A 27,960-nucleotide genomic window follows, 5' to 3' on the forward strand; every position below is an offset into this window, starting at 1 on the left:
GTTCCCTGGTGGTTGCTGCTGGGGCCCATCTTATAATCGTAGTTAAGAACCACAGGGCTAGAGCAGCCGCAACCAATATCCGTGGGGTGGGGACGCACCCCAGAGCACCACCCAGACCCTGGGACCAGCACAAACAGGCAGCTCCTGAGTACTTGAAATGTGGTTCGTTCGAATTTGAGCTGAGCTCTAATTGTAAAATACACACCAGAATTTGAACACTTAGTGCACATACACAAGAAGAGTAAAGTATCTTATAATCATTTTATATGGATTGTATGTTGAAATGGTATTTTACATATCCTAGGTTACATGAACATAGTAACGTTTCACCTTTTTTTTCCCACTTTTTAAAATGTGGCTACTAGAAAAACTTAAATCACGCATGTGGTTCACACCATATATGTTATTAGGCAATACAATGAAGCAATGCTCCTCGAAGTGGAGCTCACCAACCGGACGTGTGAGACTGGCCAGGCCATGCTCGGTGCCAATTCTTGAGCTCCGTGATTGGACAGAATCAAGATCTTTTCAGAAATCCACATTCACCCAAGCTTGCCGGCCAAGTCTTCCCCACACTGAAATGTTCAAATTGTTCCTGTGTAGAGATGGGGAAGGCAGCACAGTTAGGAGGAAGATCATAGAGAATTAATCACACTTTATTTTGTTTTCCTTAAGATTTTACTTAATTGTTTTGAGAGAGGAAACATGAGCGAGGTGGTGGTCAGAGAGAGAAGCAGACTCCCTGTGGAGCTGGGAGCCCAATGTGGGACTCGATCCCAGGACTCCGGGATCACGACCTGAGCTGAAGGCAGTCGCCCAACCAACAGAGCCACCCAGGTGCCCCAATTAATCACGTTTTAATTCGTTTCACTCTATTTCACTCCGTATTTGTTGGAACTCACCTTTAGGGAGCATGAGGGAAATCGAGCTCCAGGCCAGAGAGAACACATGCATCGGAGATCGACCGCTTTCATCTTCCTGTTATTGTTCTAGAGGAAGGGGGAGGCACAGCAGCCTCTCACGGGCAGATCAGGAATGTATCCGTACGGAGCCTCTGCAGGATATTCCGAGGAGGCAAGCAGCAGATAGTTGTTACGGAAGTAAGGAAAACGGAGTCGGTCGAGGAAGAGACGGAGTGAAGAAGGGGCTGAGAATGATAGGAGAGTTAACGGTTTCTGTTTCTGTGCACGTCAATCCCAATGCTCTCAAGACCTCATCCCCGGCTTCGCGGGTTATGCCCTCTGGGGATCAGCTGGAATTAAACAATTCCTTCCAGCAGGGTACACGTGTGAGAACACGGCCCCCTGAACACCATCATACTGTAACTCACCAACCCGGGCTTCTGCCGAAATTACAGGACTTCCACAGAAACCCTCATGGAAAGGGACTTAAAGGTTATCCAGCGTGGAATGATGGGGTCACTGAGTGCAGGGGCACAACTCCTGGGGTTCCGGGCAGCGTCGTAACCCAGTGAAGCCAGCTCGGCAGGTTCCCCTTTAGAGGGCGTGGCACCCAGGAAGGCTGTGTGTTGCTGAATTCTGGTTATTTTTTTTCACATCCCCAAAATTGTGTAGTTGGTGATGAGTTATGTGAAATTAAATTCTAGAAGGGACACTTTGGAAGGATAGTAAGATGGCAAAGGCCTCAATATTTTGTCTGCCAATGTCAAGTACATTTCCATGTGTGAGGCAATCTTTCAGTTAATATTTCATTATTCAGAGAAAAGTTCTGAACCTCTCTCCCTTCTGTTACTGGAAAGGTCCATTCGTAGTCATGGGAATAGGACTGCAACGGTATTAGTAATGGCAAACACATAGAGCAATTACTATGTGCCCAGTGCCATACCAAACACTTCATACTAACTCAGTAAATCCTGGCTACCATCTGTTGAAGTGGGTACTATTCATAATTCCTATTTTTAAATGATGATATAAAATACTGAGGGATTAAGGTCACACAGCTCTAAGTGGCAGAACCAGGATTCTAAACCATCTGGTTCCAGGGCCCACTCTTGGTAGCAAGGCTCTACCTCCCCAGCAGATAATGACCAGTATCAGACTTGGGTTCCGTCCTATTAACCCCTCATCGTTAATACACAAACACAGAGAAATAATGCTAAACTACACTACACTCTTAAACATACTTTTCAAAATCCTCCGAAGTCATGCAGCTCTCTCTAGAAGCAGCTGGAGGGAGGCGGCCGTGTGGGAGAGGCCAGGGGCCAAGTGGCTGATGGGGCCACAGGGCGATTACGGAGGAGCCGTGCCTGAATGATCCCTGGCCCAGCCAGAGTCCACTTCCTCTTGAAAAGGGATGATGTGGAAAGTCCACTTAGCTCCTATGCAAGGCTATCTGGGGGACCCAAGGCCAAGTAGGCAGAGTTCTACCCTAGCACAAGGGTTAGATGGGGAGGATGGAGGCAAGCACCTTATCAGTGGTCCCTGGAGGTCGCTTACAAACCTCCAGGGAATGAAGAGGTTCTGGGGATTCACATCGAAGGTAGTAGTAGTGCCTGCTTCACCTTTCCATTTTCCAAAATACCAGTGTTGGGACACCTGAGTGGCTCAGTGTGGTTAAGCCTCTGCCTTTAGCTCAGGTCATGATCGCAGGGTCCTGGGATCGAGCCCTACATCGGGCTCTCTCTGCTCAGCAGGAAGCCTGCTTCCCCTTCTCTCTCTGCCTGCCTCTCTGCCTACTTGTGATCTGTTAGATAAATAAATAAAATCGTAAAAAAAAAAAAAAAAAAAAAAAAAAAACAGTGTCTGCTCAAGAGCCTGTGATCAATTATTGAGCAAACATGCAGATGTTCCCAAAATTCACTTAGTTGGCCTACGGGAACATCAGAATCCTGATAGATGTCAAGGTGGTTTTGACAACATAGCTTCTTCTGTGTTCATTCTTAAACACATTGCTTCATCTATATCCAAAAACAATTGCCAAAGACTGGAGGCACCAGGAATTGGAGGTCAAGTATAAGTTAATAAGGAGCACAAGTAGTGGGTGATAATCCTGCTGCACTAAGTTGCATTTACTTAGAATTATTACTTAATTCTACTTATCTTTTTTTTTTTTTTTTAAAAGGTATTGATAGTGAGGAGCCCAATTCAGGGCTCAAACACGTGACCCCCGAGACCAAGAGTCACACTCCACCAACTGAGCCAGCCAGGTGCCCCTGAAATTACGTACTCTTATATGGTGTAGCAGGACATCCCTAGAATTTAACAGACCCTAAAACAACAACAAAAAAGTGATGATTATATCCAACTAGCGTTTTCATTTACTGGGAATAAAATTATCCACACACTCTGTCAATTCTCAGAAACGCTTGCAAACAGCTATCTGAAACCTTCTCATCTAATTTAGAAGCAAAATTCCAATTACAAAAATAAAATTTGTAAGATCAGTAAAACACAACCCATTTTCTATTTCATTACTTGGGAGGGAGGGAGGCAGAGTACCAGCAGGCGAGAGGAAGGGAAGAGACAGGCCAAGGCAGAGAGAGCAGCAGACTCCCACTGAGCAGCGAGCCCTATACAAGGCTTGATCTCTGGACCCTGGGATCATGACCTGAGAAGGCAGACACGTTATCAGCTGAGGAACCCAGCATGTGCCACTTCGGAAAAGGTTGTTGTTCCTCAAGATGTTCAAACATAAAATTATCAACACCCAGCAATTTTTGGGATGCCTGGGTGGCTCAGTGGGTTAATGCCTCTGCCTTTGGCTCAGGTCATGATCCCAGGGTCTCTCTGCTGGGCAGGGAGCCTGCTTCCTCCTCTCTCTCTGCCTGCTTCTCTGCCTCCTGGTCATCGCTGTCAAATAAATAAATAAAATCTTTAAAAACAAAAAAACAGCAATTTTGGGGCGCCTGGGTGGCTCAGTGGTTGAGCCGCTGCCTTCGGCTCAGGTCATGATCTCAGGGTCCTGGGATCGAGTCCCGCATCGGGCTCTCTGCTCAGCAGGGAGCCTGCTTCCTCCTCTGTCTCTCTGCCTGCCTATCTGCCTACTTGTGATTTCTCTCTGTCAAATAATTAAAAAATAAAATCTTTAAAAAAAAAAAAACCAAAAACCAAAAAACAAAACAGCAATTTTGCTTTGAGGTATATATAACAAAGAAATGAGAATGTGTCCACACAACTTGTATATGCTTAGTGTTCCCGGCAGCATTCAGAGCCAGGAATGGGAACCCAAGTATCTAGGCATTGACAACTCATAGACAAAATGGTCCAGCCACACAGTGGAACTCCTCTGCCCTAAAGAGGAGTAGAATTACGGATACACGCTGTTAATAAACCTCAAAAACATTATGGGAAGTCAAAGATGCCAGTCACGAAAGGCCACATACCATGATTCTGTGTGAAGCAGCCAGTTGGCCAGAGACAGCAAGCCCCTCTCAGGTGCGAACGCCAAAGGCCAGTGCTTGCTGGGGGTCATGGCAAGGGAGGAATGGAAGAGACTAGTGGGAATCGGGTTTCTGTTGGGAAAGATGAAAATGGTCTGCAACTAGACTGTGTTGAGGACTGCTCAATGTTGTATTGGAACAAACACTAAACTGCACTTTAACCCATTCTTTAAAAAAAAAAAAAAAAAGGAAATAATGGCATGAGAAATGGATGAAGATAAAGGCTTTTCTCAAAGGCGGTCTGTAGGGGTGATGGGATGGCCATGAACAGCACTACCAGGATAGTGGCAGGGGTGGGATGGGGAATGCGATGTCAGAGCAGCACAGGCATGGACAGCCCCCAGCAGCCTGTACAGGTGCCCAAGATGATCAAGGACTGCCAAGATGATCAAGGACTGCCATGGAGAGCAAAGAGGAAGCGGTCCTAGAAACGGGGAGTCTACAAGATGTGGCAACTCACCTATCAAGATGAGCCAGAGGAATAACCAGTTATGGGTATGTCAGAATAGCCTAGGGGCACTCAGTCGGTTACAGGATCCTACTCTCTATCTCAGCTCAGGTCCTGATCTCAAGGACAGAAGGTAGTTCCCACTGGAAAAAAAAGGATCAGTTAGAATGTAAATCTTAGGAAGGAGACATCTACTATCTGTTCTTTCTTATACACCGAGTCACTGAAAGAAGTTGGAGGCTCAAAATTTCATTAAATTTACAAAGTATAGTGTCTTTAACTGAATTTGGACCCTTCCGGGACGCCTGGGTGGCTCAGTTGGTTGGACGACTGCCTTCGGCTCAGGTCATGATCCTGGAGTCCCGGGATCGAGTCCCGCATCAGACTCCCAGCTCCATGGGGAGTCTGCTTCTCTCTCTGACCTTCTCCTCGTTCATGTTCTCTCTCACTGTCTCTCTCTCAAGTAAATAAATAAAATATTAAAAAAAAAAAAAAAAAAAGCCTGATCTATGAATTTGGACCCTTCCTGCTGAAAGACTATTGGAACAGCGGGAGAGAGATGTGTCGCCAGGATATATCCTGGTAATTGTAGTGGGGTTGCAGAGCAGAAAGTATGTTCTTGAGTACTTAGGGGGTGACACGTCTATAGTATCCTCAAATGGATCCACAGGGTCAGACATATGCAGAATGAAAACTCAAGGATAATCGGTGAATTTGAAGTTTAATACACTATCACTGCAGTTTTTCTGAGGCTGAAGGTTAAAATGACACAAGGCCACACTCAGAAGAGCTTACTGCACCCGTCCCCACAAATCCAACAGTGATCAGAACAGCAGTGTGCTCAGCTTCAGTATTAGAATACTCGAAGATCGAAACTAGACTTAACAAAGGATTGGGCCTTTCAAGTTGCATGCAGGAGGGTTTACTGGTCACTGATTTGCTTGACTGCTGGTTATCAAACACTAGAACGAGGTATAGAAAATGCTTTCTCTGTGGATCTCAATGCATTGCTGCTCTGTTAGTTAAGTCTGCAGTTCCATATGCTTTTGGTTGGAAATTTTGAATTTAAATCAATACTCCACATTCCCATGGCCACTTATTTTTTCCCCTATCACATGCCTGAACCTGTAAACTCACACAAACATTAAATCCCAACCAGTGAAAACACACAAGCCCCATAGACTGCTTTCCCAATGCCAGGCAGGGCCAACAGCCTGTGCTGCCTGGTGAATCTCACACACACACACACACCCTTGTGTCAACTTCTCAGGCTCCCATAGCCATCCCAACGCTAGCAGGAAGGGACCCCCCCACTCAGGAACTAGCAGGAAGAGACCCCCCCCACTCAGGAACTACCATGTTACAGGCTCCAGCTCCCCTGACCCTTGGTGAACTCCCTACTGTCTGAGCTCTGCTGGCTCATTCCAACAGCAGGGTCAGGAGGTCACTATTTACTGCAATACCAAACTTCACCAATGCAGCCTTTACTGGGTTACCGATACTTGAGGGGCCACCAGACACCAAGAACGGATCTAAGAACTGCTGTCTGCTCTGCCTGTGCCTGCCTCAGGGCTTCCACACAGCTCTTCCTTCTGAAGGATGCCTTTCTCCCCACCTGCACCACCCCCCATCTCTGCTGTCAGTGCTTTCTCTGGCCAGAGGGGAGCCAGGCCTCTTATCAAAACCTCTCATTTTAGGGGAACCTGGGGTACTTGGCCTGTTAAGTTTAATTTCAGCTCAGGTCATGATCTCAAGGCCTTCAGCAGCTCTGCCCAGTGGGAGGCTTGCTTGACATTCCCCCCTTCTGCTCACACGTTATCTTTCGAAAGCTCATTTTCATCTACACCTTTATAATATTCAAAATTATCATAAACCACTAAAACACAGTATTTACTCAAAAAATTGAGATCCGCAGTAAGAAAATCACATGAATATGCTAAGTTCATGAAAAAACAAGTGTTCATGCCAGGATACATTGGGAAAATGAGAACCAAACCCCAGCCTCAAAAATCTCCCACATCTCAATGTATCATTTGGGATAGAGAGACTCTCCCCGGAGACTTAGGGATCCAGGTAACATCTCCATGACAGCAAGAGGGACTGGACTGGAGGCCTGGAGCAGGTGCCCGGGGGGACTTCCATGGCACCGGATGAACTGCAAAGGAGTCTGGGATCTGGAGGGACCACAAGGACCACTTTGCAGAGCACGATTTCTGCTGTGCTCACGCCCCCCAGGGCAGGCCCAGTAGCTGGCAAGTGCTCATCTGTAGAATGTTTTTCAGTAACAAAGTCGAACACCAAAGGCAAGGGCCATGGGAGAGTGATGAGGCTGTGTCTACCCTAAGTAAAAGCCAGCCTTCTGTAAGCATGCCATCTGGAAGGAGTCTTCACATTCTTTTTTTCAAATCCAGTTTTACATTATAGATTATGTTCACTGTTGGCCAAGACAGGACTGTCTAAGCATTCTGGATGGAAGTCTCCACATTTGAGGGGGAAGCAGCTTTTGATTAAAAGGAAATTAGCACATCAACTGGACCCCAAAATTAACCGGTTTATTAGGTACTCCATGGTGAATGGGTCTATGCGCAGCTGAGGTGGTCTAATGGAGACCTGGTTCGTTTTGGGAAGGATCTTCAGTATTTTATATTTAGTATCAGCAATGGACGTTTTTTTTTCCTTTTAAATTTTGGAGAAGTGAGAGCAGGAAAGGGGAGGTTCAGAGTAGCCTATAGTGGGACTCCGGGATCATGACCTAAGGCAGACACACCAACAGAACCACCCAAGCGCCCCTCCTCCTGTCATTTAATACAAAGCAGCAAGCACTGCCTTGCTCAAGTTACTTCAGAGGCCCAGTTTTGTACCCAAGAGGCCTGCATGGGGTGGCAAGGATTAAGGCCCATGTTCAGCGGGGAGTTGGCGGCTTCTCTGCCTCCACTCACGTGCACTCTCAAAAATGCCTACAGAAACTGCTTCCGGGTATTTGAAGGACATTTAGAACTTACCTTCCGTCTCTACCCTACTTATAAGAATTTTCTCTTAAATTGATCCCTAAGCACCATGTGGGGCTTGAACCCAAGACCCTGGACCTACAGATGCATGCTCTACTGATTGAGCCAGCACCAATTTAAATAAATGCTTGACATTTTTTTCTCAAGATTTGTCAGAGAAGCAGGCGGAGAGACACGGAGAAACCAGTTTCCCACAGACACCCCGATACGGGTTCGACCCCAGAACCCTGGGATCATGATCTGAGCAGAAAGCAGAGGCTTAACCCACTGAGCCAGCCAGGTGCTCCAATGCTTGCCCTTTTGGAAACTACTGGTCTCCTGGGGCACCTGGGTGGCCTGCATCAGCTAAGCGGCTGCCTTCAGCTCAGGTCATGCCAGGGTCCTCCTGCATCTAGCTCCTTGCTCAGGTGGAAGCCTACTTCTCTGGTCCCTCTGAGAATTTTTTTTTCTTTTTAAACTTTTGTCAGAAAAACCGAGCACCAAGTAGGCAAAGGGAGAAGCATGCAGGCCCTCAGCGGAGCAGGAACCCTGACACAGGTCCCAATCCCAGAACTCATGACCTGAGCAGCTGATTAACCAACTGAGCCACCAGGTGCCCTGACAGAATCCTTAAAAAATTTACCCAACAATCTTCTTCAGTAACACTATCAATGGGTAAGGCAAGAAACCAAGTACAGTTCCTGCATTTTCCCTACTAGTGTCTACCTAACAATTTTTTTTCATACCTGTTTTTTTTTTTTTAAGGTTTATTTGCCAGAGAGTGTGAGTAAGCACAAGGAGGCAGAGCAACAGGCCACCTCCCCACGGAGCCGGAAGCCCGATGTGGGTCTCAATCCCAGAACTCTGGGACCGCGACCTAAGCCGAAAGGCAGACGCTCAATCACTAAGCTACCCAGGCGCCCTTTCCTTTTTTTTTTTTTTTTTTAAGATTTTTTATTTATTCATTTATCTGAGAGAAAGAGAGATCACAAGCAGGCAGAGAGGCAGACAGAGAGAGAGGAGGAAGCAGGCTCTCCACTGAGCAGAGAGCCCGATGCGGGACTTGATCCCAGGACCCTGAGATCATGACCTGAGCCGAAGGCAGAGGCTTAACCCACTGAGCCACCCAGGCGCCCCCAGGCACCCTTTTCATACCAATTTTAAAACACCAAGTTTATGTTGGTTCAGCAAGACAATTTTAGTCAGTCAACAGTTTTTACTTGATTACCTTAAGTACGATGCCTAAAATTCCTAACCTAACCAAGTACTTTGAAGAGAAGTACCCCACTTGGTTTCCTTGTATGATGGGTTTCCACCTGTGTGCCCTGACAGCAAAGACCTTCACCCACACCCTGCACCTGCTCCATCTCAAGTCTTAGCTAGTATTTGCTTCTCATTTCCCCCAGATTCTTTTTAAGGAACGAACCTGTGCATGTTCATATGAGCTAAGGACAGAAACTGATAGCACTTGTGTGTGGTGGCAGAAAGAGGTTGGGCAAAGGAGCACAGGGTTTTGGGGCCAACAAGCAGTGAGAATGCACTTGCTCCAGCCAGGAACAGGGCAGCCACACACATTACAACTGGCAGATAAAGAAACTTCCACTACCTTTTCCAAGAGGCAAAGGGAGCATCTTCCGACACAAACCTCCGTTTACTGCAGAAGCTAACACCTCCCCAGACCATTCTTCCCAGCCAGACACACACACACCAGCACAGCTATCCATGGGAGCCAGCCTGCTTTCTGGACACCAATATGTAGTGCCTTTCATCAAGTCTCTCTTCCCCACTCGGAGCTCCAACATCCACACTTTCCCTGGCCTCGGAGGTTCTCCATCGACTCTGGGAGTTCATGTGATCTCCACCACAACCTGGTCACTAGCAGCTGCAGACAGACGGAACACTTCTCAGAGAAAGCAGTGGGTATGTGCACTCACTGACTGAACAGACTCCTCCGGGACCTACAGCTGTTAGTGTGACTACACCAAGTCACAATACAGTTTCTAGAAATGGAAAACATGGAACACCGTTAAATCATAGTACCAGTATCATGAGCAGTACCTTGGAATTCCGATTCCACTTGTCTGAGAGCGAGAACAAAGAGGAGGGGCAGAGGATCACTCCCCACGGAGCAGGGAGCACAAGGGATCACAAGGGATCGTGCCGCCCTCTGAGCCAAGGGCTGATGCTGAAGAGTTGAGTGAGTCTCCCAGGCCATCAGTACTTTTTACCAACAGGCACAGAATGATTTTTACTCGAAGATCGGATAGTTAGGGAGTCAAGTAGCCTTCCAAAGCACTACATTGTGACCTACCTGTTATCTGTGGGTAGGAGGCAAGTTCCTACACGCAAGTGCTCGGGCGGCAGATGAAAACTGGCAAGGCAGCCTGAGAGTAATTCTAATACCAATAGTTTAAGGATCCCAGCTGGTCAGGGAGTTTCGCTCTTCATCACTCAAGTAGTGCTTCTCAGCGGGCCAGGTCTTATTAGGGAAACTACAGCCCGGCTAGCTCAGTCGGAAGAGCATGAGACTCTTATTAGGGAAACTACATCCAGTTATTGATGAATTGATCAGAGTCCATGAGAGAAACAAATGTTATGTTTTGACACCTCCACATTTCAGAACAGCTCATTACATGTATTACACAAAACAAAGCCAATTTGGGTTTTTTAATTGTTTTATTTGGGAAAAGTGCTTCTTACAAAAGGGCAGCTGCAAAATACAGAGACCTCTGCAACAATTACTTATTTTTTCTTTGAGTGAGAAGAAATGGGTAGGATCCAGGACTCAAAAGCAGGAAATGCCGACAAATGAGGAGCATCTCCAAGTTGTTTTAGGAACAATTCTTCTAACAACTTAGCATTTAGCTCACCTTGTGGATTACCACTCCCTCCCCCCTTTAGTGGAAAAAGCATGACTCAACTCCTGCCAACCCCGGACCCGCACCAAGAAAACACCTTAGAATTTAAGTTCTGAATCACATCTGTCTACCTGCAAAGCTCAGGGATGTCATGAGGCCAATACCCACAAAAACGAACACAAAAACCTGACAACAAAACCTCAAACGAGGACAAACGTTTGTCCAAAAAGTGCCTGGGCTAGAAAGGCTGGGAAACCCTAAAACATTAAATACAACCGTGTGTCCGAGCCCTGGTTTGTGTTAACATATAGGACCACCAGACAGCTGAAACCTCTGCGGCTACGCCCACTGCTCTATATAAAGACAGAGCTCTAGCACTGCTCTACTGACAGCTACCAACATACTGCTCTGTCCCGTACAATCTACGTGCCATACGAAGCTGAAACCACAAAACCCATTGTTTACCCACTAAGGCTAAGAACACAACATCTACAGGGACAAGCAGCTTTCGCACGCTCTCACCCACCCACACCAAGTCTATCCACCCTCAGGAATCCGCTTCCGGCTTGGCTTTTCGTCGATGCCACTGCATCTGCTGTGTGCTCCTTCACAATTCTATCACACGCGACAGTCAACATCTCAACACATTCGCACCTGGTTCTGGTTACCCAGTAGTAGTCGGACGTGTGTGCAATTCAACAAGAGACCAAAACCACAAACAAGTGCACAGGTGGGGGGGTCACGGGGGAGGGGACGGAGAGAAAACTCGGATGCGCAGACTTCACCAGAAACCTGGCAGATCTGCCTGTCGGTCTGTGGCCAGCTACGGGCCACAGCGCAGATCCGTCACTCATCACCTGTGTTCTCCGAGCCCAGAGCAGGGCCCACTGCTACTCCTTCTGAACCTGGGGTCCTCCGAGCGAGTCTGGCGACTCCATCAACTCTACCCTAGAACGCTGGGACTCTGGTGGGAAACCGATGACCCCATAGACCTACGCTAACTGTCTGACAGTTAAATTCATGTTACAAAAAAAAAAAACTGGCTTTAAGATTTATTTTTGTAACTTTTTTTTTTTTTTTCAACAGAGAAAACAACACACTCCTTGGGGAAAGGTGAGGGATTGAAAAGACAGGCCCTGGGTAAGGAGGATCACGACAGCACCTGGAGTTGCGAGGCCTGCCTAGGAGAGAAACTTGGGAACTGCCACACCACCGGGGACAGCCACTGCCTGAGGCCCAGCAGACCAGTTCACCCGCCACGCCAAGCTGCTATAGATCCAAGTCATAAAAATCTTCCAGCTCATCGTGAAACAAGTCCCACTCGTCTTCAGAGTCTGTCAGGTCGTCGTCCCCACCTGCAGCCAAAAGCATAAGCAACATCTCGCCCAGCTCAAAGGTGACAACCTCCTCTTCTTCGTTGTCAAAGGGGTTGCTGCTCTCTCTTTCCTCAATGAGCTCCCAGAAGTGGTTCCTCCGTTGGGCCTGTAAAAAACAAGGCCATGATAGGGATGGCACTGTCGAGCAGTATCTTCTAGTCTGTGGTTTCTAAGGCAAAACATCCAGCACACCAGAGGGCATGACGAACCAGACTTCTTATTTAGGGTTTCGACCTTACCAATTCCTCCCCTCTGCTGGAGGGAAACCACGAGCTCTAGCTTTCCCTCGCCTAGCCCTCCCGGCTTCCTGGGGTGGCCGGGCTCCTTTCATCCGCCAGTCTCACTCCCAGACCTGAGTGTTCATCTCCTTCCCCTACCCCAATCTGTGCGGGGCTCCACTGATCACGTGCTATTTCCCCTCCTTTAAAAAAACAGCGAGAGTTACCCGGTATCTGCTTGATGTTCCCACTTTCTGTCTCTGTGGCTCCTCTCTACGGCCATCAGGGTACGCATGCTTGTAAAAACAGTTCCCTCCAAATGGGCAGCTCCCACGTCCTTCATCAAAATACCTGCACGCCTTGTTGCTGGAAAGGAAAATATCGCAACCCTTATTCACAGTGGACTTCAGGTCTGTATTTGACTATCATCCGGTCTTTCTTTAACAGGGAAGGATAGAACCAGCACCTGTTTCCAGCCCTCCCCAAGGTGTGTTCTCAAATACGTGTGCACTAATGCATGAAGCACCGACTAGAGAAACAGATACTCTGTTCAGGTCCTTGCTGTTTGTAACAGCTCCAGTAACGTAGATCCAGTAGAGACAGAGAATCTCCTAGAAGGCCCAGACACGAGCACATCGGACAACTGTAGCACAGACGGAGGAGGTAGCAGCCCACTCATGGGGCATCAGCTAGCAGTACAGACTTCATTAGAACGCAGCCCCTTGGCATGCACCCCAAGGACTGGGTTATAATCTGGTGCGGCCCCAGCAAGGTGTTATCAGGGATGACAAAAGGAAACCACACTGTGAAGTCAAAGAAAGGGGAGGAAGGAGGTAGGAGTTGTGTAATGCAGCACTGTTCTTTTCAAAGTGAACCCAAGCTATGTTGGGATCTTAGCTTGAGAAAAGGCTGCAGTGCTCATACCTCATTGCTTCCTTGTATTTCTGAATGAGTTTCTGCTTCTCTTCTTTCTCCTCCACCCAGTACTCACTTGGAATGACAAAGTTAGATGTGATCCGGCATTCTGGGCAGGACCTGGGAAACAATGAACAGGCTGCAATGCACATCCCCCTTCATAGGCCCACTCCTCTGCAAGGACACACCCTGGTGTGTCCCCTCCATTCCTTAAAAGACTTAACTGAAAGCCAAGTGGGGATTTCCTGAAAGGGCTCCACATACTGTCCCACAACTGCCATCTCTTGTGAGGGAAGACAAGTCCTTGATAAATTCAACTCAATGGCTAGCCAGTTCACTCAAAAAAGTGACTTTGTTAAAAAACAAACAAAACCAAAAACAAAAAAACCAACAAAAAAAAAAAAAACAAAAACAAAAATAAAAGAAGACATTTCACACGGACTCCTTTTTCTTTCGTTTGAATAAATTTATTTCTTGCAACTTTGCTCTGTTTAGATTATGTAGTTTTTGTTCAGTTATGAGAACAATCTTTAAAGGATGGTGGATTATTGGCTAGCTTAATGGATGGAATAGGAAAGTGGAAAATGTAAAATGTCAGGAAACATACATTCAGAGCTAGTAAATTTGTTCACGGAGCCTAAACTGGCTAATCCATTAAACACAATCTCCTCAGAAAAAGCACGAAGATTCTACTAACTGATACATAGGGTTTCCTCATTCAAATAAAAAGTAGATATACCAACTAACCTAGAAGCTAGCTGAAATACAAAGAAATCCCCATTAGAATACCCCAGTTTCAAGAGAATATGCATGCATTTAAATGCGGTCCATCTGGTTGAAAGTTGGCACAAGATACTAAATTCTTCCCCAAAATAGAAAGCACAAACGGAGATTGGGGAGGAGTCTCACTTTATGATCTTGCTCTCAAATTGCTTAGCACTCCTCCACTTGCGGATACACTTGAGACAGTAAGTGTGGTTGCAGTTGGAGAGAATCCCAAAGCGGCGCTCGCTGGGGTTGGCTTTCTCATAGACCACCTCCATGCAGATGCCACACACCATGTCCTTACTGCGCTGGACAGCAAATGAGAGCTCCATGTCCTTCTCATGGGCCTCAATGCAAGACTAGAAAAAGTGGAGAGATAAGTGTCATCAAGTCACTGAATAATAATGAAAGACTTCAAGTTGACCGTTCACAAGCCAACTGAAAAGATGTTCCCAATTTGACACCAAAAGCAGCTTTGTTCGTACTTGAATACAGGTGCACAGCCATTCGAGACCTTTAACATCACTGGAGTCAAACTATAAGAACTTCAGAAGGGGTTGGGGGGATTGCCCAAATTCCGCTACCCTCCATGTTAGTTTTTCATACTTAAGTTTTTCCATCTTCTGGGTTCTAGATGGAAAATGTAATTAAAATTAAGACTAAGGTCTTAATTTGCAATGTGTTATAAAGAAAGGGTGAAGGAAACTAACATTTATTAGGTGACAACTGGGGCTGGACACAATTTTCACATTAAAAAAGAGCTTTAAGATACTTAATACTGAGTGATTCATTCATTTTAAAGGAAACAATTACAGTGTCTTGGCAGGTGCCCAGTCATGCAACCATCACACCACTCTCAGTATTACATTGTGTGCAACACCCTAAGAAAAACCCCAATATTCCTATAGCCAGGTCACTCACTTCTCTAAGATCAACCCCTTCCGCCACAGTCACTCACTCATCTATGGCTATGCTTACTCTGGGCATTTCACCACATGTCCTTCTGTGGCTGGCTCTGTTCACATAGCACAGTTTCAAAGTTACCTGTAGTGTAGAAGGCATCAGCATTGTTTCTTTTTACTGCTGAGTAAGATCCCATCACATGGACACACCACGATTTATTTATCCAATCATCAGGTGATGGACATTTTGGTTGTTTCCATTATGGGGCTTAAGAGTTATGTGGGCACTTTGTCCACCCAGAAGAACGTGTGACCCTTCAGCTCAAGGCTGTGGGTCCCAGCCCCATGTTGGCTACAGAGAAATTTCTTAAATCAACTGCCTCTGCCTTCGGCTCAGGTCATGATCTAAGTGTCTGGAATCAAGCCCCGCATCGGGCTCTCTGCTCAGTGGGGAGCCTGCTTCCTCCTCTCTCTCTGCCTGCTTCTCTGCCTACTTGTGATCTCTGTCTGTAAAATGAATAAATAAAATCTTAAAAAAAAAAAAAAAAAAAAAAAGTCAGGGATGCTTGGGTGGCTCAGTCAGTTGAACACCCAACTCCTGATTTAGGCTCAGGTTGTAGTCTAAGGGTTTTTGAGAGGGAGGCACCACGTGGACTCTGCACTTACTAGGGAGTCTGCTTAAGATCCTTTCTCCCTCCCCCTCCTCCCCCAAATAAACCTTTAAGAAAGAGGGGTGAGTAACTGGCTCAAGACCATGACACATGTAGCTCTTGACCTTATTATGGTCATGGGTTTTAGCCTCATATTGAGGATGAAGTCTACTTAAAAAGTAATTTATGCTACTGGAATGCCTGGGTGGCTCAGTGGGTTAAAACCTCTACCTTTGGCGCAGGTCATGATCCCAAGAGCCCCCCATCAGGCTCTCGGCTCAGCAGGGAGTCTGCTTCTCCCTCTCTCTGCCCCTGCTCCTCTTCTCACTCAAGCTCTCTCAAATGCATACATTTAAAAAAACACACACACACAAAAAAACAAAACAAAAAAAACCCCTTAAAACCTTAGTCTGAAATCCTCATCCATTGAGATTAGAACATAAAATGGTATAGTCAGTTTCCAGAAAGTCTGGCACTGCTCAAAATGTTAGGCATTGTGTTGCCAGATGACCCAACAACTTGAAGAGAACTTGAAACATGCCCACGTATGCATTCTTTGGCCTTACAATAGCCAATGAGTGAAACAACCCCAAAGTCCTTCAACTGAAGGATGGAAAAACGAAATACGGTATAGCTATACAGTGAACTATCCTTCAGGCAGAAAAAGGAACGCAGCACTAGTCCACACTACCACGCTAAGTCTTGAAAATGTTGTGCTCATGTTTGAGCCAGTCACAAAAGGCCACACAGGATTCCACTCATAGGCAATGTCCAGAACAGGCCAGGCCAGGGACAAAAGACGGTTAGCTGATTAGCTATTACCAGGAGTGGGAGGGAAGGGCCGAAAGGAGAGTGACGGAGCCAAGGAGCCTGAGGTCTCTTTGGGGAAGGGGTTCTAGCATCACTCGAGAACCCTGGGAAAGGTTACTGTGTTACTGTGTTAAACACCACTGGGATGTGCACCTTGGAGAAGTCACACAAGGACCAACAGGGCACTGCCCCGAGGACTTACTTTGATATGCTGCGACCTCTGGGCAGCGTCCATCGGATGCAGGACCTGCAGCCCACACATGTCACAGGAGTCTCCGTGGAGGTACACACAGTTCTCCCCGTAGCGGCACTCGCCCACCGCAGCATAGGGGCAAAGCTGCTTCTTGGTTTCTGCTGCCGTCTGCTCCGTTGCCGACTCCTCCTTGCTCGCAGAGCCCTGCAGGGGCGCGTCGGTGCAGGAAGGGGCAGCTGCAAACGGTTAAGAGGGCAGTAAAGGTCCAAAATAGGTAAGGCAGATAGATATGTGAACTGAAGGAACTGAACCTAGCTGAACAGGAAGTGAGTAGTACTTCAATTAAACTCCTAGTCTACTAAACTAACTCCCTCACTCTTTAACCCTTTCTAATGCTGAAATTTCAAAGATTAGGCTTGTTTAAAAAAAAAAAAAAAAAAAAAAAAAAAGATGAAACAATACGGTTTCTTAGAGGACTGCACTGACTGAAGAGGCTTCAGTTTTCAACACACTAAATTCACTATCACTGGGGTTCCAAAAGTTCCCTTCACTCCACTGGTAAGTCGTTGTTTCTAGTCCTCAAAATACTCACTCCGGCCGCAGTAGGGCTGCCCAGGAACAAACTCAATGGCATTCACCCAGTCTTCTGAACCTGCTCCTACAGTTGCAAAGTTTGAATTTCTTGACTCGGCTTCGCCCATATTCATTTCAACAATTGGTCCAACTCCTGATGAGAGACTTGAAGCAGCAACGGATGATTTTGAAGTTAGATCTGTAGCCGTCACTTCTTCCTGTTTCAATGGCTTGCTATGTTCATACCTTTAAAAAAAACAAACTGAAAAGGTCAGCATTCACTGCCTGGCCAGCAGCCCCACAGGAATTATGTATTCCCTGACCCTCTCCTTGAGTTTTCAAAATACTGTCCCTATAATCACCTGGGAAAATTATTAAAAGACAAGACTCAATTTCTAAGTCTAGGGCAGAGCCCGTGATTCTGCATTGTTTACCAAGACCCCATAGGATGGTACTACTGCTGGCGGAAGGACAAGTCTTTTGAGTATCAAGGTCACAAACCAGGGGTCAAAATTTAGAGCCTCTGGTGAGGTTTGCACACCCCAGCAGCAGACCATCTAGCACCCTTCCAATTCCACTGGAATCCGAGTCTCACAGTTCCCATGGCAACTCTGCTAGAGACTGTGCACCCAAGCATTAATTGAAGAAAGACTCTCCATCTCATAGAAAATGTAAAACGTTTTACCACACATTACAATGTTCACATTAAGCAGGATGCAGAATTTATAATATACAGTATCTTTTCCTATATACGTCCATTGACCTAATTACTTTACTCCAATTTTTACCCTACACGTTCTTTTTCATCTGTCCAATTTTTTTTAAGATTTTATTTATTTATTTATTTGACAGACAGAGATCACAAGTAGGCAGAGAGGCAGGCAGAGAGAGAGGAAGGGAAGCAGGCCCCCTGCTGAGCAGAGATGCGGGACTCGATCCCAGGACCCTGAGCCGAAGGCAGCGGCTTAACCCACTGAGCCACCCAGGCGCCCTCATCTGTCCAATTTTTAAACCACATCTCAAAACTTGGGAAAAAATGATTCCCTTCAAGTACCAACTTCCTGGGGAGTCTGGATGGCTCAGCCACTTAAGTGTCTGCCTTCAGCTTAGGTCATGATCCCAGGGTTGTGGGAATGGAGCCCCCATATCCCTTCTCCCTCTGGTGCTCCCCCCTGCTTGTGTTTCTTCTCACATGCCGTTTGTCCAAGAAAATCTTTGAGGAGGAAAAAAAAAAAAACTTTCTGCCCAATGAAGTCCCCACAATTCAGACATTCATTCAGACATGAGAGAAGATAGTTACATCTGAGCTCACACGGACTTGGCAGTACACGAATCTAGCAGGTCTTGCAATTAATTAGGGCTGGCCCTAACCATGGGCCAGCCGTGTTACCAAAACAAAGGCTAACCACACACTGTCCTAGTGTAAACATTTGCTGACATTTACCTTAGTATCCGAACCCTCTTACTGCTTGTGTTCCCTCTCACTAAGTCAAATAAGTAAGATCTTTAAAAAAAAAATTTTTCAAGGAAGTGGTGCTGTTTGACTCCACTGCTCTGTATGATGGCAGCCAATGGCCACATCTAAACATTGATACTGGGTGCCTCCGTGGGTTAGGCCTCTGCCTTTGGCTCAGGTCATGATCTCAGGGTCCTGGGATAGAGCCCCACATCGGGCTCTCTGCTTGGCTGGGAGCCTGCCTCCCCCCTCGCCCAACCTGCCTCTCTGCTTGTGATCTCTCCTTGTCAAGTAAATAAATAAAATCTTAAATAAATAAATACTGATCCTTAAATAGAAAATCCAGTTGGTCCTAGCACTAGCCGTATTTTTTTCAATGTTCCACACACACAGGGAGCTCATAGTTACTGTATTAGACAGAGGAATAGACAGCTGTTTCTTTGTAGATTTTATTTGAGAGATGATAATGTATGAGCAGAGGAGAGGCAGGAGGGAGAAGCAATTTCCCACTAGCCTGAAATCCCGACCCCAGACTGAGCCACACAAGCACCGGAACAGTTCAGGCTTTTTTTGTTTTGTTTTGTTTTTTGAGCAACACCTGAAAATGAACACCGACCATACCGTGTATCACGTAGGGCAGGCACCCTGTTGGTTCAGTCGGAGCACATGATCTTGGGTGTCCTGATACAGTCCTGCCTCCTGCCCAGCCTAGGTGCGGAAGACTGCTTAGTAGTAGTCTTGCTCGCATGCGCTCAATCCACGCCTGGCCCACTTGCTCTCAAAATCAATCTTTTAAATGTGTAAAAGAAGGTCCTTGTACACAAATGATTATCTCTTGAAAATTAACTTTTAAAATCAAATCAGTCTATTTAGGCAAAGTTAGTCCCTTAATGCAGAACTTTTTTTTTTTTTCGATTTTAATTATTTGACAGGGGGAGAGGGCATGCCAAGTACACAGAGCAGCGGGCAGAGGGAGGGGAAAGTAGGCTCCCCAACAAGCAAGGAGACTAACTAATGTGGGGCTTATCCCAGCATCCTGGGGTGATGACCTGAGCCGAAGGCACACACTTAACTGTCTGAGCCACTCAGGTACCCCAGGAACAGAACCCTATCAATGTTCTGAAGATTTGTGCTTAAGTACTAGGAAAAATACTCATAAGAAAAACACTAATAAATCAAGTCCAAGATGCATTTTGAGAAGTGCTTACTAGGGGCACCTGGGTGGCTCACTCAGTATCTGCCTTATCTTAGGTCATGTTCCCAGGGTCCTGGGAGCAACCCACACATCATCCTCTCCACTCAGCAAATGGTCTGTTTCTCCCTCTCCCCTCAAGTTCTGCCTACTTGTGCACTCGCGTGCCTTCTCCCTGAGCCAAACAATAAATAAAAACAAACAAACAAAAAAAACTGCTTTCTAAAAGAATCTGGTTCAGTGATGCATGGACCTAAATTAAGAACAGCATCAATCCAGTCTATGACCCCCAGGCCAAACCCAGAGCGGAAACTGGTGTTTGATACGGAGCTAGCCAGTCAGGAATCCCAATCTTTACTTTTTTAAAAAACAGGCATTTACACAGGCCAACTAGAACTGTATTTCAGGAGGCCATTCAGGAACCACCAGACTTGTACTCTTGGTTTTGGTAATTTTAAATGGTTGGAAGACAGACTGTTGTATGCCACGTTAAGACGCCAATTCCAGGGTCCCCATAGAGCTTCCTGGAACACACCACATCCATTAACTAGGGATCACCCATGGCTGCTATCAAACTACAGGGGACCACCTGGCCTCCACAGCCAAATACATTTATTACCTGGCCCTGCACAAAGGAAACCTGCCAGCTCCTACTTCAGACTCTCTCGACTGCTGGATTGAGAGTCCAGGATAATGTACTTATAATGTTTATTAATACCTTAAGATTATCACAGATCAGTGATCCTTTTAATAGAAGTATTAAGTAATAATGAGACAGCAATGAAACTAACATTGGGCTTTTCTTTCACATCTTTGCAAACACTCTATCATTAAGAGTATTGATTTCTATGTAAGGAAGTTGAATCAATTTTTCCTCCAGTGTTAAGCAAGAGAAGACACATGCTTCCTCTCTGGTTGGCTACTTCCCAGCCCCAATCATTCCAAGGTCTGGGATCAGTCTTTATTTTAACTTACAGCTTGGTTTTTCCCCTCAGGTCAACGTGTTGGGGTATCTGCGATCTCCTGGGAATCATCACTCAATGGGGAGTCTGTTTGTCTGCTCTGCCCATACCCCTGCTTGTATGCTCTTTCAAAGAAATCAATCTTAAACTTCCACTAATGGGAATCATTGGGTCCAAAGGGAAAGGGCCCTCCAAAGAACGCAAGATCTTCCACAGCAATGGTTGTCAACCAAGGCAATACTCCCTCTTATCTCCAGGAGTACTGAATATTCAGTAACCAATGTTTTTCCAGCTTTGAGTAGGTGGGGGCAATGTCACAGGTCACAGGACCAGCAGTGTGCACAGCAGTTCTGAGTAATGGAGACGTGTCACCATCATGAAGCACGGATGCAGTATTGTGTGTGAACTACTGACCTTAGTGTATCTTTCATTATGAGCTACTCCCTCTATGAGAAGTTCATCTCTGGATACTGGCCCATTCGTATACAAAGAGCCCTGCACAGGTCAGAGAGCAGGGTAGGTGTTAGGACTTCCGGCCTGTCGGTCCCACACTATTACCAAGCTTCCTTTCTGGCAGACTTAATGCACACAAAGGCTTTCCTATTCCTTTCACTTTGCCCTGGGAGCTCTAAACCCAGCTCAAAAGGGGAACACTCACCCAAGACGGGGCTGGGTCTTTCTTAGAAAACCAGAAAGCGGTTCATTAGGTGACTTGAAATTGCCAGTCAGAACACCACCATAGCAGGGCACCCAACTCACTCCACCTTACTCCCTGGCCTTCAACTTCATCTCCTACAAGAAGTCCACCGAGTACAGGGTTACGGTGAGGATAGGCTTCCATACTTACTCAAGGAGAGTATGAAATGCCACGTATGGCTGGCCAAGTTACCTCAAAAAAAAAGCTGATTAACAAACCCAGCCTTGGACTGAGCTTGGCTTTCTTCAATTTCACCTCATTTCGTTGAGTCCCTCCTCTGAAGCAAGCAGCTGACGTTAACCAGCCATACCTTCCCTACTCCTACCATAGAACACTCTCTCCACTTCTCTCTGCCACACATCCTGGAGTCTCACTTCCACTCCTGACATTTATTTCCTCTCTCCCTGGACAGAGTTTACAGATTCTCAGCAAACTGTCTAGGCAAATAACCCAGTTACCCTACCATTACATTGGCCCAGAAAACCAACAAACACCGTCCTACAACAAAAAAATCACTTCCTATTTTATATATATGAATGATGGAGTTCTACCAACTCAGGCCCTTTCATATGGTGACTGATAAGGTAAGACCTGGGTTTGTGGTGGGTTTTGGGGGCAGGGGGCATTTCCACCCCTTTCTGGTAGTACTACCATGAAAAATTAGCAGAGAACCAAAGTAACTTATAAACTCAGACAGGGGTTCCATTTCAGAGTTCTCACAGTCACATTAAAAAGTGTTTATATTTCTCTATCCTTACGAGATTTCCTAGTAAAATCAATGTGCGGTGACCGAACATTTATACCACCCATTGATAATTTCTTAGCCTTTTAAATTCCAAGCATCTGAACACAGAGTTTAGACATATTCTTTTCTGACCACAGAATGCTAAAACTGGCTGACAGTGTCTTCTTACCCAATGTCTTACCTAATATGAGGGTTTAAAGTGTGTCCACAAGTCTTTAGTAACCCTCCCTTCAAAAAAGCTGGGGCCCAATCTCTCCCCCCTTGAATATGGGCTGGACTTGTTGACTTGCTTGTACTAATAATGAGCAGACTGGAAGTGTGGGACTGTAAAAGGCACTGTGGCTGTGTCCTTGCTCTCACTTTCCAATCACTTGCTCTGGGGAAGGATAGCAACCAAGTAGAACACTGACGCATCCCTAGGGAGAGGACCAACTGGTAAAAACTTAAGGTCTTGGTCTCCTCAATAGTGTGTGAGCCACCTTAGAAGTGATCCTCCGGGGACGCCTGGGTGGCTCAGTTGGTTGAGCAGCTGCCTTCGGCTCAGGTCATGATCCCAGCGTCCTGGGATCGAGTCCCACATCGGGCTCCTTGCTCAGCAGGGAGCCTGCTTCTCCCTCTGCCTCTGCCTGCCATTCTGTCTGCCTGTGCTTGCTCTCTCCCCCCCTCTCTCTCTGATAAATAAATAAAAAAATTAAAAAAAAAAATAAAATAAAATAAGTGATCCTCCGGGCTCCTGGGAGAGGACAGACAATGAGAGCCCTGCCTGCAATCCTCATGCAACCTCTGAAATCTCAGAGCCAGAGATCCCAGCTAAGTCACACCCAAAACTGGGAGATGATGTTTATCTCTAAGCTACTAAATCTCGGGGTAAATTTGTTCAACGTCAATAGGTAACTACTTTTTGAGAAGATTTTAGAGGTGCCTATGTGGCTCAGTCAGTTGAGCCTTGGGCTCAAGGTCATGATCCCAGAGTTCCAGGATCAAATCCCAGGCCAGGCTTCCTGCTCAGCAGGGAGTCCGCTTCTCCATCTGCCGCTCTCCTGTTCTCTCTGGTAAAATATTGAGAGAGAGAGACACACACACACAGGCGGGGTGGGGGCTGACAGAACAAGTAAGAGCAGCAGCAGACAGAGCAAGGAACAGAACAGAGCAAGTTCCCCAACTAGCGGGGAGCCCAACCCAGGGCTCTACCCCAGGACTCTGGAATCATGACCTAAACCCAAGGAAGATACCCACACCCCACCGACTGAGCCATCCAGGCACCCCAATTAACAGGAAACTAAAACACATCTTTGACTTGGAAAGCTCCACCTGATTTCTAACCAAGAGCCACAACGGCCACATTGCTGATTTTAACAGGATAATGGCACCAATTCACTGAATAATGATAGAGATTACAGAATGAATCCCTCTTCGTTCTTTAACATTCTGATGGTTACTAGGCACATTCTTTAATATTTTCCCTAAATCCAAGATTACACTTACTCTTGCAAGCTCAAAAGGTTCAGCAAAGTTGACATGCAATGACAAGCTCTTGTAACTAGCAACCTAATACTATCCCCCGAAAGCCTACAATCCCATTTTCTCTCCATTTAATTCATTTAATTCTCTATTAATAGGGATCTGAAACTATGGTCAAATAGGCACATCATTCATAGTCGGGGGGGGGGGTGTCATATACAAACATTCTTTCTCCATGCCTATCCCTAGGTTGGCAAAGAGGATCCTCAGGAATTCAACTTCGGATTGCAGAACAAAAAAATTTTTTTAGTGTATTAATACATGCCCTCCAAGTTGAGATTTACCAGTGTACTAACACTGCTAAGGAGTAATTTGCAAAGTATTTACCTTAAAATTTACGAAACTATAGGAATTATGTATTTTTATCGCCCCCCCCTTAAAAGATTTTATTTATTTGACAGAGATCACAAGTAGGCAGAGAGGCAGGGCGGGGGGAGAGGCAGGCTCCCCACCAAGCAGAGAGCCTGATGCGGGGCTCGGTCCCAAGACCCTGGAATCATGACCTGAGCTGAAGGCAGAGGCTTTAACCCACTGAGCCACCCAGGCGCCCCTTTACTCTCCCCTTTTCTCCACCTCTGAACAAAACTGATCTGTGAACAATTCTTACCTGCAGCGGTCTCCATAAATACAGTATCCTCGCTGAAAATACTTGCACACTACACCGTAAGGACTGTCGGAGAGGTCATGTGAGTAGCGACAGTTATCTCCTTCCTTACAAACCCCATGCATGAAATACCTGTTGAAAGAACCACAAAGTTTGATTTAAAAGGGACTATACAGTCAGTCCTGAAAGAACTTTGTGACTGGGGCACGTGGTGACTCAGTGGGTTAAGCATCTGCCTCAGGCTGGGGTCATGATATGTGCATCTCTAATATTAAAAAAAAAAAAAAGAAAAAAGGCATTTACACAAGTTCAACTTTGGGTGCTTCACAAGCCACTGCTAAGAGAATTTTGTAAGCAAGCCACAGTCTAGGAGGAAATATGTGCGTATCACTCATCTAGTGCAAGTTCCCCCATCTTGCCTATAGAGAACTCTCACCAACCAGTAATACAAAAACGAACAGTCCGCAACACTGGCCAGCTGATTCGGGGGAGCATGCAACTCCCATCTTTGAAGACTCATGCTGGGGGCAGAGTACTTTAAATTCTTTTTTTTTTTTTTTTTTAAGAATTTATTTATTTATTTGACAGAGAGAGATCACAGTAGGAGAGAGGAAGGGAAGCAGGCCCCCTGCTGAGCAGAGAGCCCGATGCGGGACTCGATCCCAGGACCCTGAGATCATGACCTGAGCCGAAGGCAGCAGCTTAACCCACTGAGCCACCCAGGCGCCCCCCAGAGTACTTTAAAAAGAAAATTGAATTGGGGCGCATGGGTGGCTCAGTCATTAACCATGTACTTTTTCAGTCAGGTCATGATCCCAGAGTCCTGGGATCAAGCCCATTGGGCTCCCTGTTCTGCAGAAGGCTGCTTCTCCCTCTCCCACCCCCCCAGCCTGTGTTCCCTTCTTGCGGTCTCTGTAAAAATCAATAAACTTTTAAAAAAGGATTTTATTTAAAAAAAAAAAAAGGGGGGGGTCGCCTGAGTGGTTCAGTGGGTAAAGAGCCTCTTGCCTTCGGCTCAGGTCATGATCCCAGGGTCCTGGGATCGAGCCCCACATCGGGCTTTCTGCTCAGCAGGGAACCTGCTTCCTCCTCCTCTCTGCCTGCTTGTGATCTCTGTCTGTCAAATAAATAAATAAAATCTTTTCAAAAAATAAATAAATAAATAAACAAAGATTTTTATTTATTTGACAGATAGAGATCCCAAGTAGACGGAGAGGCAGGCAGAGAAGAGAGAGGTGGAAGCAAGCTCCCTGCTGAGCAGAGCACCCCAGTGCAGCTCAATCTCAGGACCCTGGGATCATGACCTGAGCCGAAGGCAGAGGCTTTTACCCACTGAGCCACCCACTGAGCCACCCAGGTGCCCCTGTAAAAGCAAAAAAAAAAAAAAAAAAAGAGAGAGAGAGAGAGAGAATGAATCATGACCAATGTACTCCCCACCAGTTAACACACTAGTACAATATAGGATGCTACGTATCCTAGTGCTGTTTAGTAATACACCCAATATATCCTGTTCTACACCAACATGTGGAATGAACACAAAACCAAGACCGCATGGTAAGATTGTCCATTAATGGTACCACAGGAAGGTGTCCCGTAAGCCTGTCCAATTTACATTTCAATTGATGTCATCATTAATCTGGTCTCCACCAGCTATTTTTTTAATTTTTAAAATATTTTTAAATAATTTTTTTAAATTTAAAGGTTTTTTTAAAAAATACTTTTAAGATTTATTTATTTTATGGAGAGACACAGGAAGAGAGGGAACACAAGCAGGGGGAATGGGAGAGGGAGAAGCAGGCTTCCTGCTCAACAGGGAACCCAATGCAGGGCTCAATCCCAGGACCCTGTGATCATGACCCTGCAGTTAAGTCTGACCACAATTCTCATTTTCCAGTCCTAGGGAGGTACCATCTTGTTTTTCACTGACTTTAGCCATAACGGCAGCTCTCTCTGTAGAAAGATCAAGAAGCAAGAAACAATGTAATGGGTCAGACTACCTTTTTCACTACAGGAAACCATTTTGGGGGCACCTGGGTGGCTCAGTGTTAAGCAGCTGCCTTCAGCTCAGGTCACAGCCCCAAAGTCCTAGGTTCAAGCACGGCCTTGGTCTCCCTGCTCAGCCGGTGGAATACTTCTCCCTCTCCCTCTGCTGCTCCCTTGCTTTGTGTGCTTTTTCTGTCAAATTTTATAAGATCTTTTTAAAAACACCGTTTTAATTTTTTTTTTCTTTTTTTTAAGAAGAGTTGACAGACACAGCAAGAGAGGGAACACAAGCATGGGGAGAGGGAGAAGCAAGCTTCCAGCTGATCAGGGAGCCAGATACGGGGCTTAACCCCGTCATGAGGCAAGTGAGCCACCCAGGCACCCCTTTCTTTAGAAGCCACCATGAGAGGGGCACCTGAGTGGCTCAGCTGGTTAAGCAACTCCTGATCTCAACTTAGGTCTCAGCATTTCTAGTTCAAACCCCACACACAGGACTCCAAACTGGGCACGGAGCCTACTTAAGAAAAATTCAGGTAAAATCTGCATGTGAAAACACAGAGGCAAAGAGAAATCATTATGTTCTTTGGCTAACAGACTACTGCTCCTCAGGCCTTGGAGGAGGACATGCATACCTAATGAGTAGTTTCCTAAACACCAATTATCAGAGTATGCCCTAGTAGAACTTAGGGAACCTTGACTAGCAGCATCAGCACCATCTGGGAATTTGCTAGAAATACAAAGTAGAGAGGCACCGATAGCTCTTAAGCCTCTGCCTTTGGCTAAGGTCATGATATAAGGGCCCTGGGATCAACCTGCCCCCACCGACCCCCACTTCCCCCAATGGGGCTCTCAGCAGGGACCCTTGCTTCCTCCACTCCTTGCAGGCTGCTTTACCTACTTGTGAGTCAAATTAATAAAATCTTAAAAAAAACCAGTAGTAGTAGTTAGGGACCATCTCATATCTACTAAATCAGAAAGTGGGGATTGGGGGAGAAATGAGTAGAGCAAGCAGCAATCTCCATTTCTCTAGGTGAAAGTGATATGGGCCATTATTTTTTATAGATAACCCCATCATCAAGAACTACCACCACCACCACCTATTCTATCCATCACCAACCTGTAAGGTTTCCTATCCCCCCCCCCCCGCAATGATTTTATTTTCAAGTAAGCTCTACACCCACTGTGGGACTTGAACCCACAGAGACCAAGAATCACATGCTCTACACTGAGCCAGCCAAGGTTCCCCAAGGAGGCTTTTTTCCCATTCTTTTTTTATTAATAATTCTTTGGTCCTCTATCCATCTTTTTCTCTTGAATAAGAGAAAATAATTTTTGGCAGGCCACAACTCCCTAAACTGGCGTCTATGTACAGCTGGTCAATTAAGGGTAAGTACCTGTTTCCTAGTGTCAATGTGGCTTGGCCTTGTAGGACGCATCACTGTGTCCCAGACTGTCGGGTCATCCAGAGCTGGTGGACAGAGTAACAGGATGTATACTCCACTTGTCCACTGATTAGAGTATGCAGAAAAAGTCATATTTACCCAAGAAACCTTGAAGGCAGCTGCCCAAATCTGAATGTAAAGATTCTACTGGAAGAATTTCTGTAAGGGAAACTTCATGTTTCCCCACATACATCACATGCAAAGTTGTAACATTGGTGGAAACAGTTAAAAATAACCAAGATCCTCAAGTGCCCTGGGGCTGTA

General features: G+C 46.0%; 1 protein-coding gene across 3 annotated transcripts in view; it reads right to left on the bottom strand.

The window, feature by feature from the left end:
• Nucleotides 1-10,491: 10,491 nt before the first annotated feature.
• The window catches only part of MKRN1 (makorin ring finger protein 1), a 34,813-nt gene continuing 17,344 nt past the window's right edge, over nt 10,492-27,960 (bottom strand). For 2 of the 3 annotated variants that reach the window (XM_059172040.1, XM_059172038.1), the window contains exons 2-8: nt 24,275-24,403; nt 17,114-17,340; nt 16,531-16,757; nt 14,111-14,325; nt 13,211-13,321; nt 12,514-12,652; nt 10,492-12,174 (exon numbers count right to left, since the gene is read on the bottom strand). In XM_059172040.1, the coding sequence (XP_059028023.1) occupies nt 11,962-12,174; nt 12,514-12,652; nt 13,211-13,321; nt 14,111-14,325; nt 16,531-16,757; nt 17,114-17,340; nt 24,275-24,396 (1,254 nt within the window). In that variant the 5' untranslated portion in view covers nt 24,397-24,403 and the 3' untranslated portion in view covers nt 10,492-11,961. The remainder of the gene's footprint in view (nt 12,175-12,513; nt 12,653-13,210; nt 13,322-14,110; nt 14,326-16,530; nt 16,758-17,113; nt 17,341-24,274; nt 24,404-27,960) is intronic. The other variant, XM_059172039.1, reaches the window with a different exon arrangement.

The sequence above is a fragment of the Mustela lutreola genome, chromosome 4 (genome assembly GCF_030435805.1).
Source record: "Mustela lutreola isolate mMusLut2 chromosome 4, mMusLut2.pri, whole genome shotgun sequence".
NCBI lineage: Eukaryota > Metazoa > Chordata > Mammalia > Carnivora > Mustelidae > Mustela > Mustela lutreola.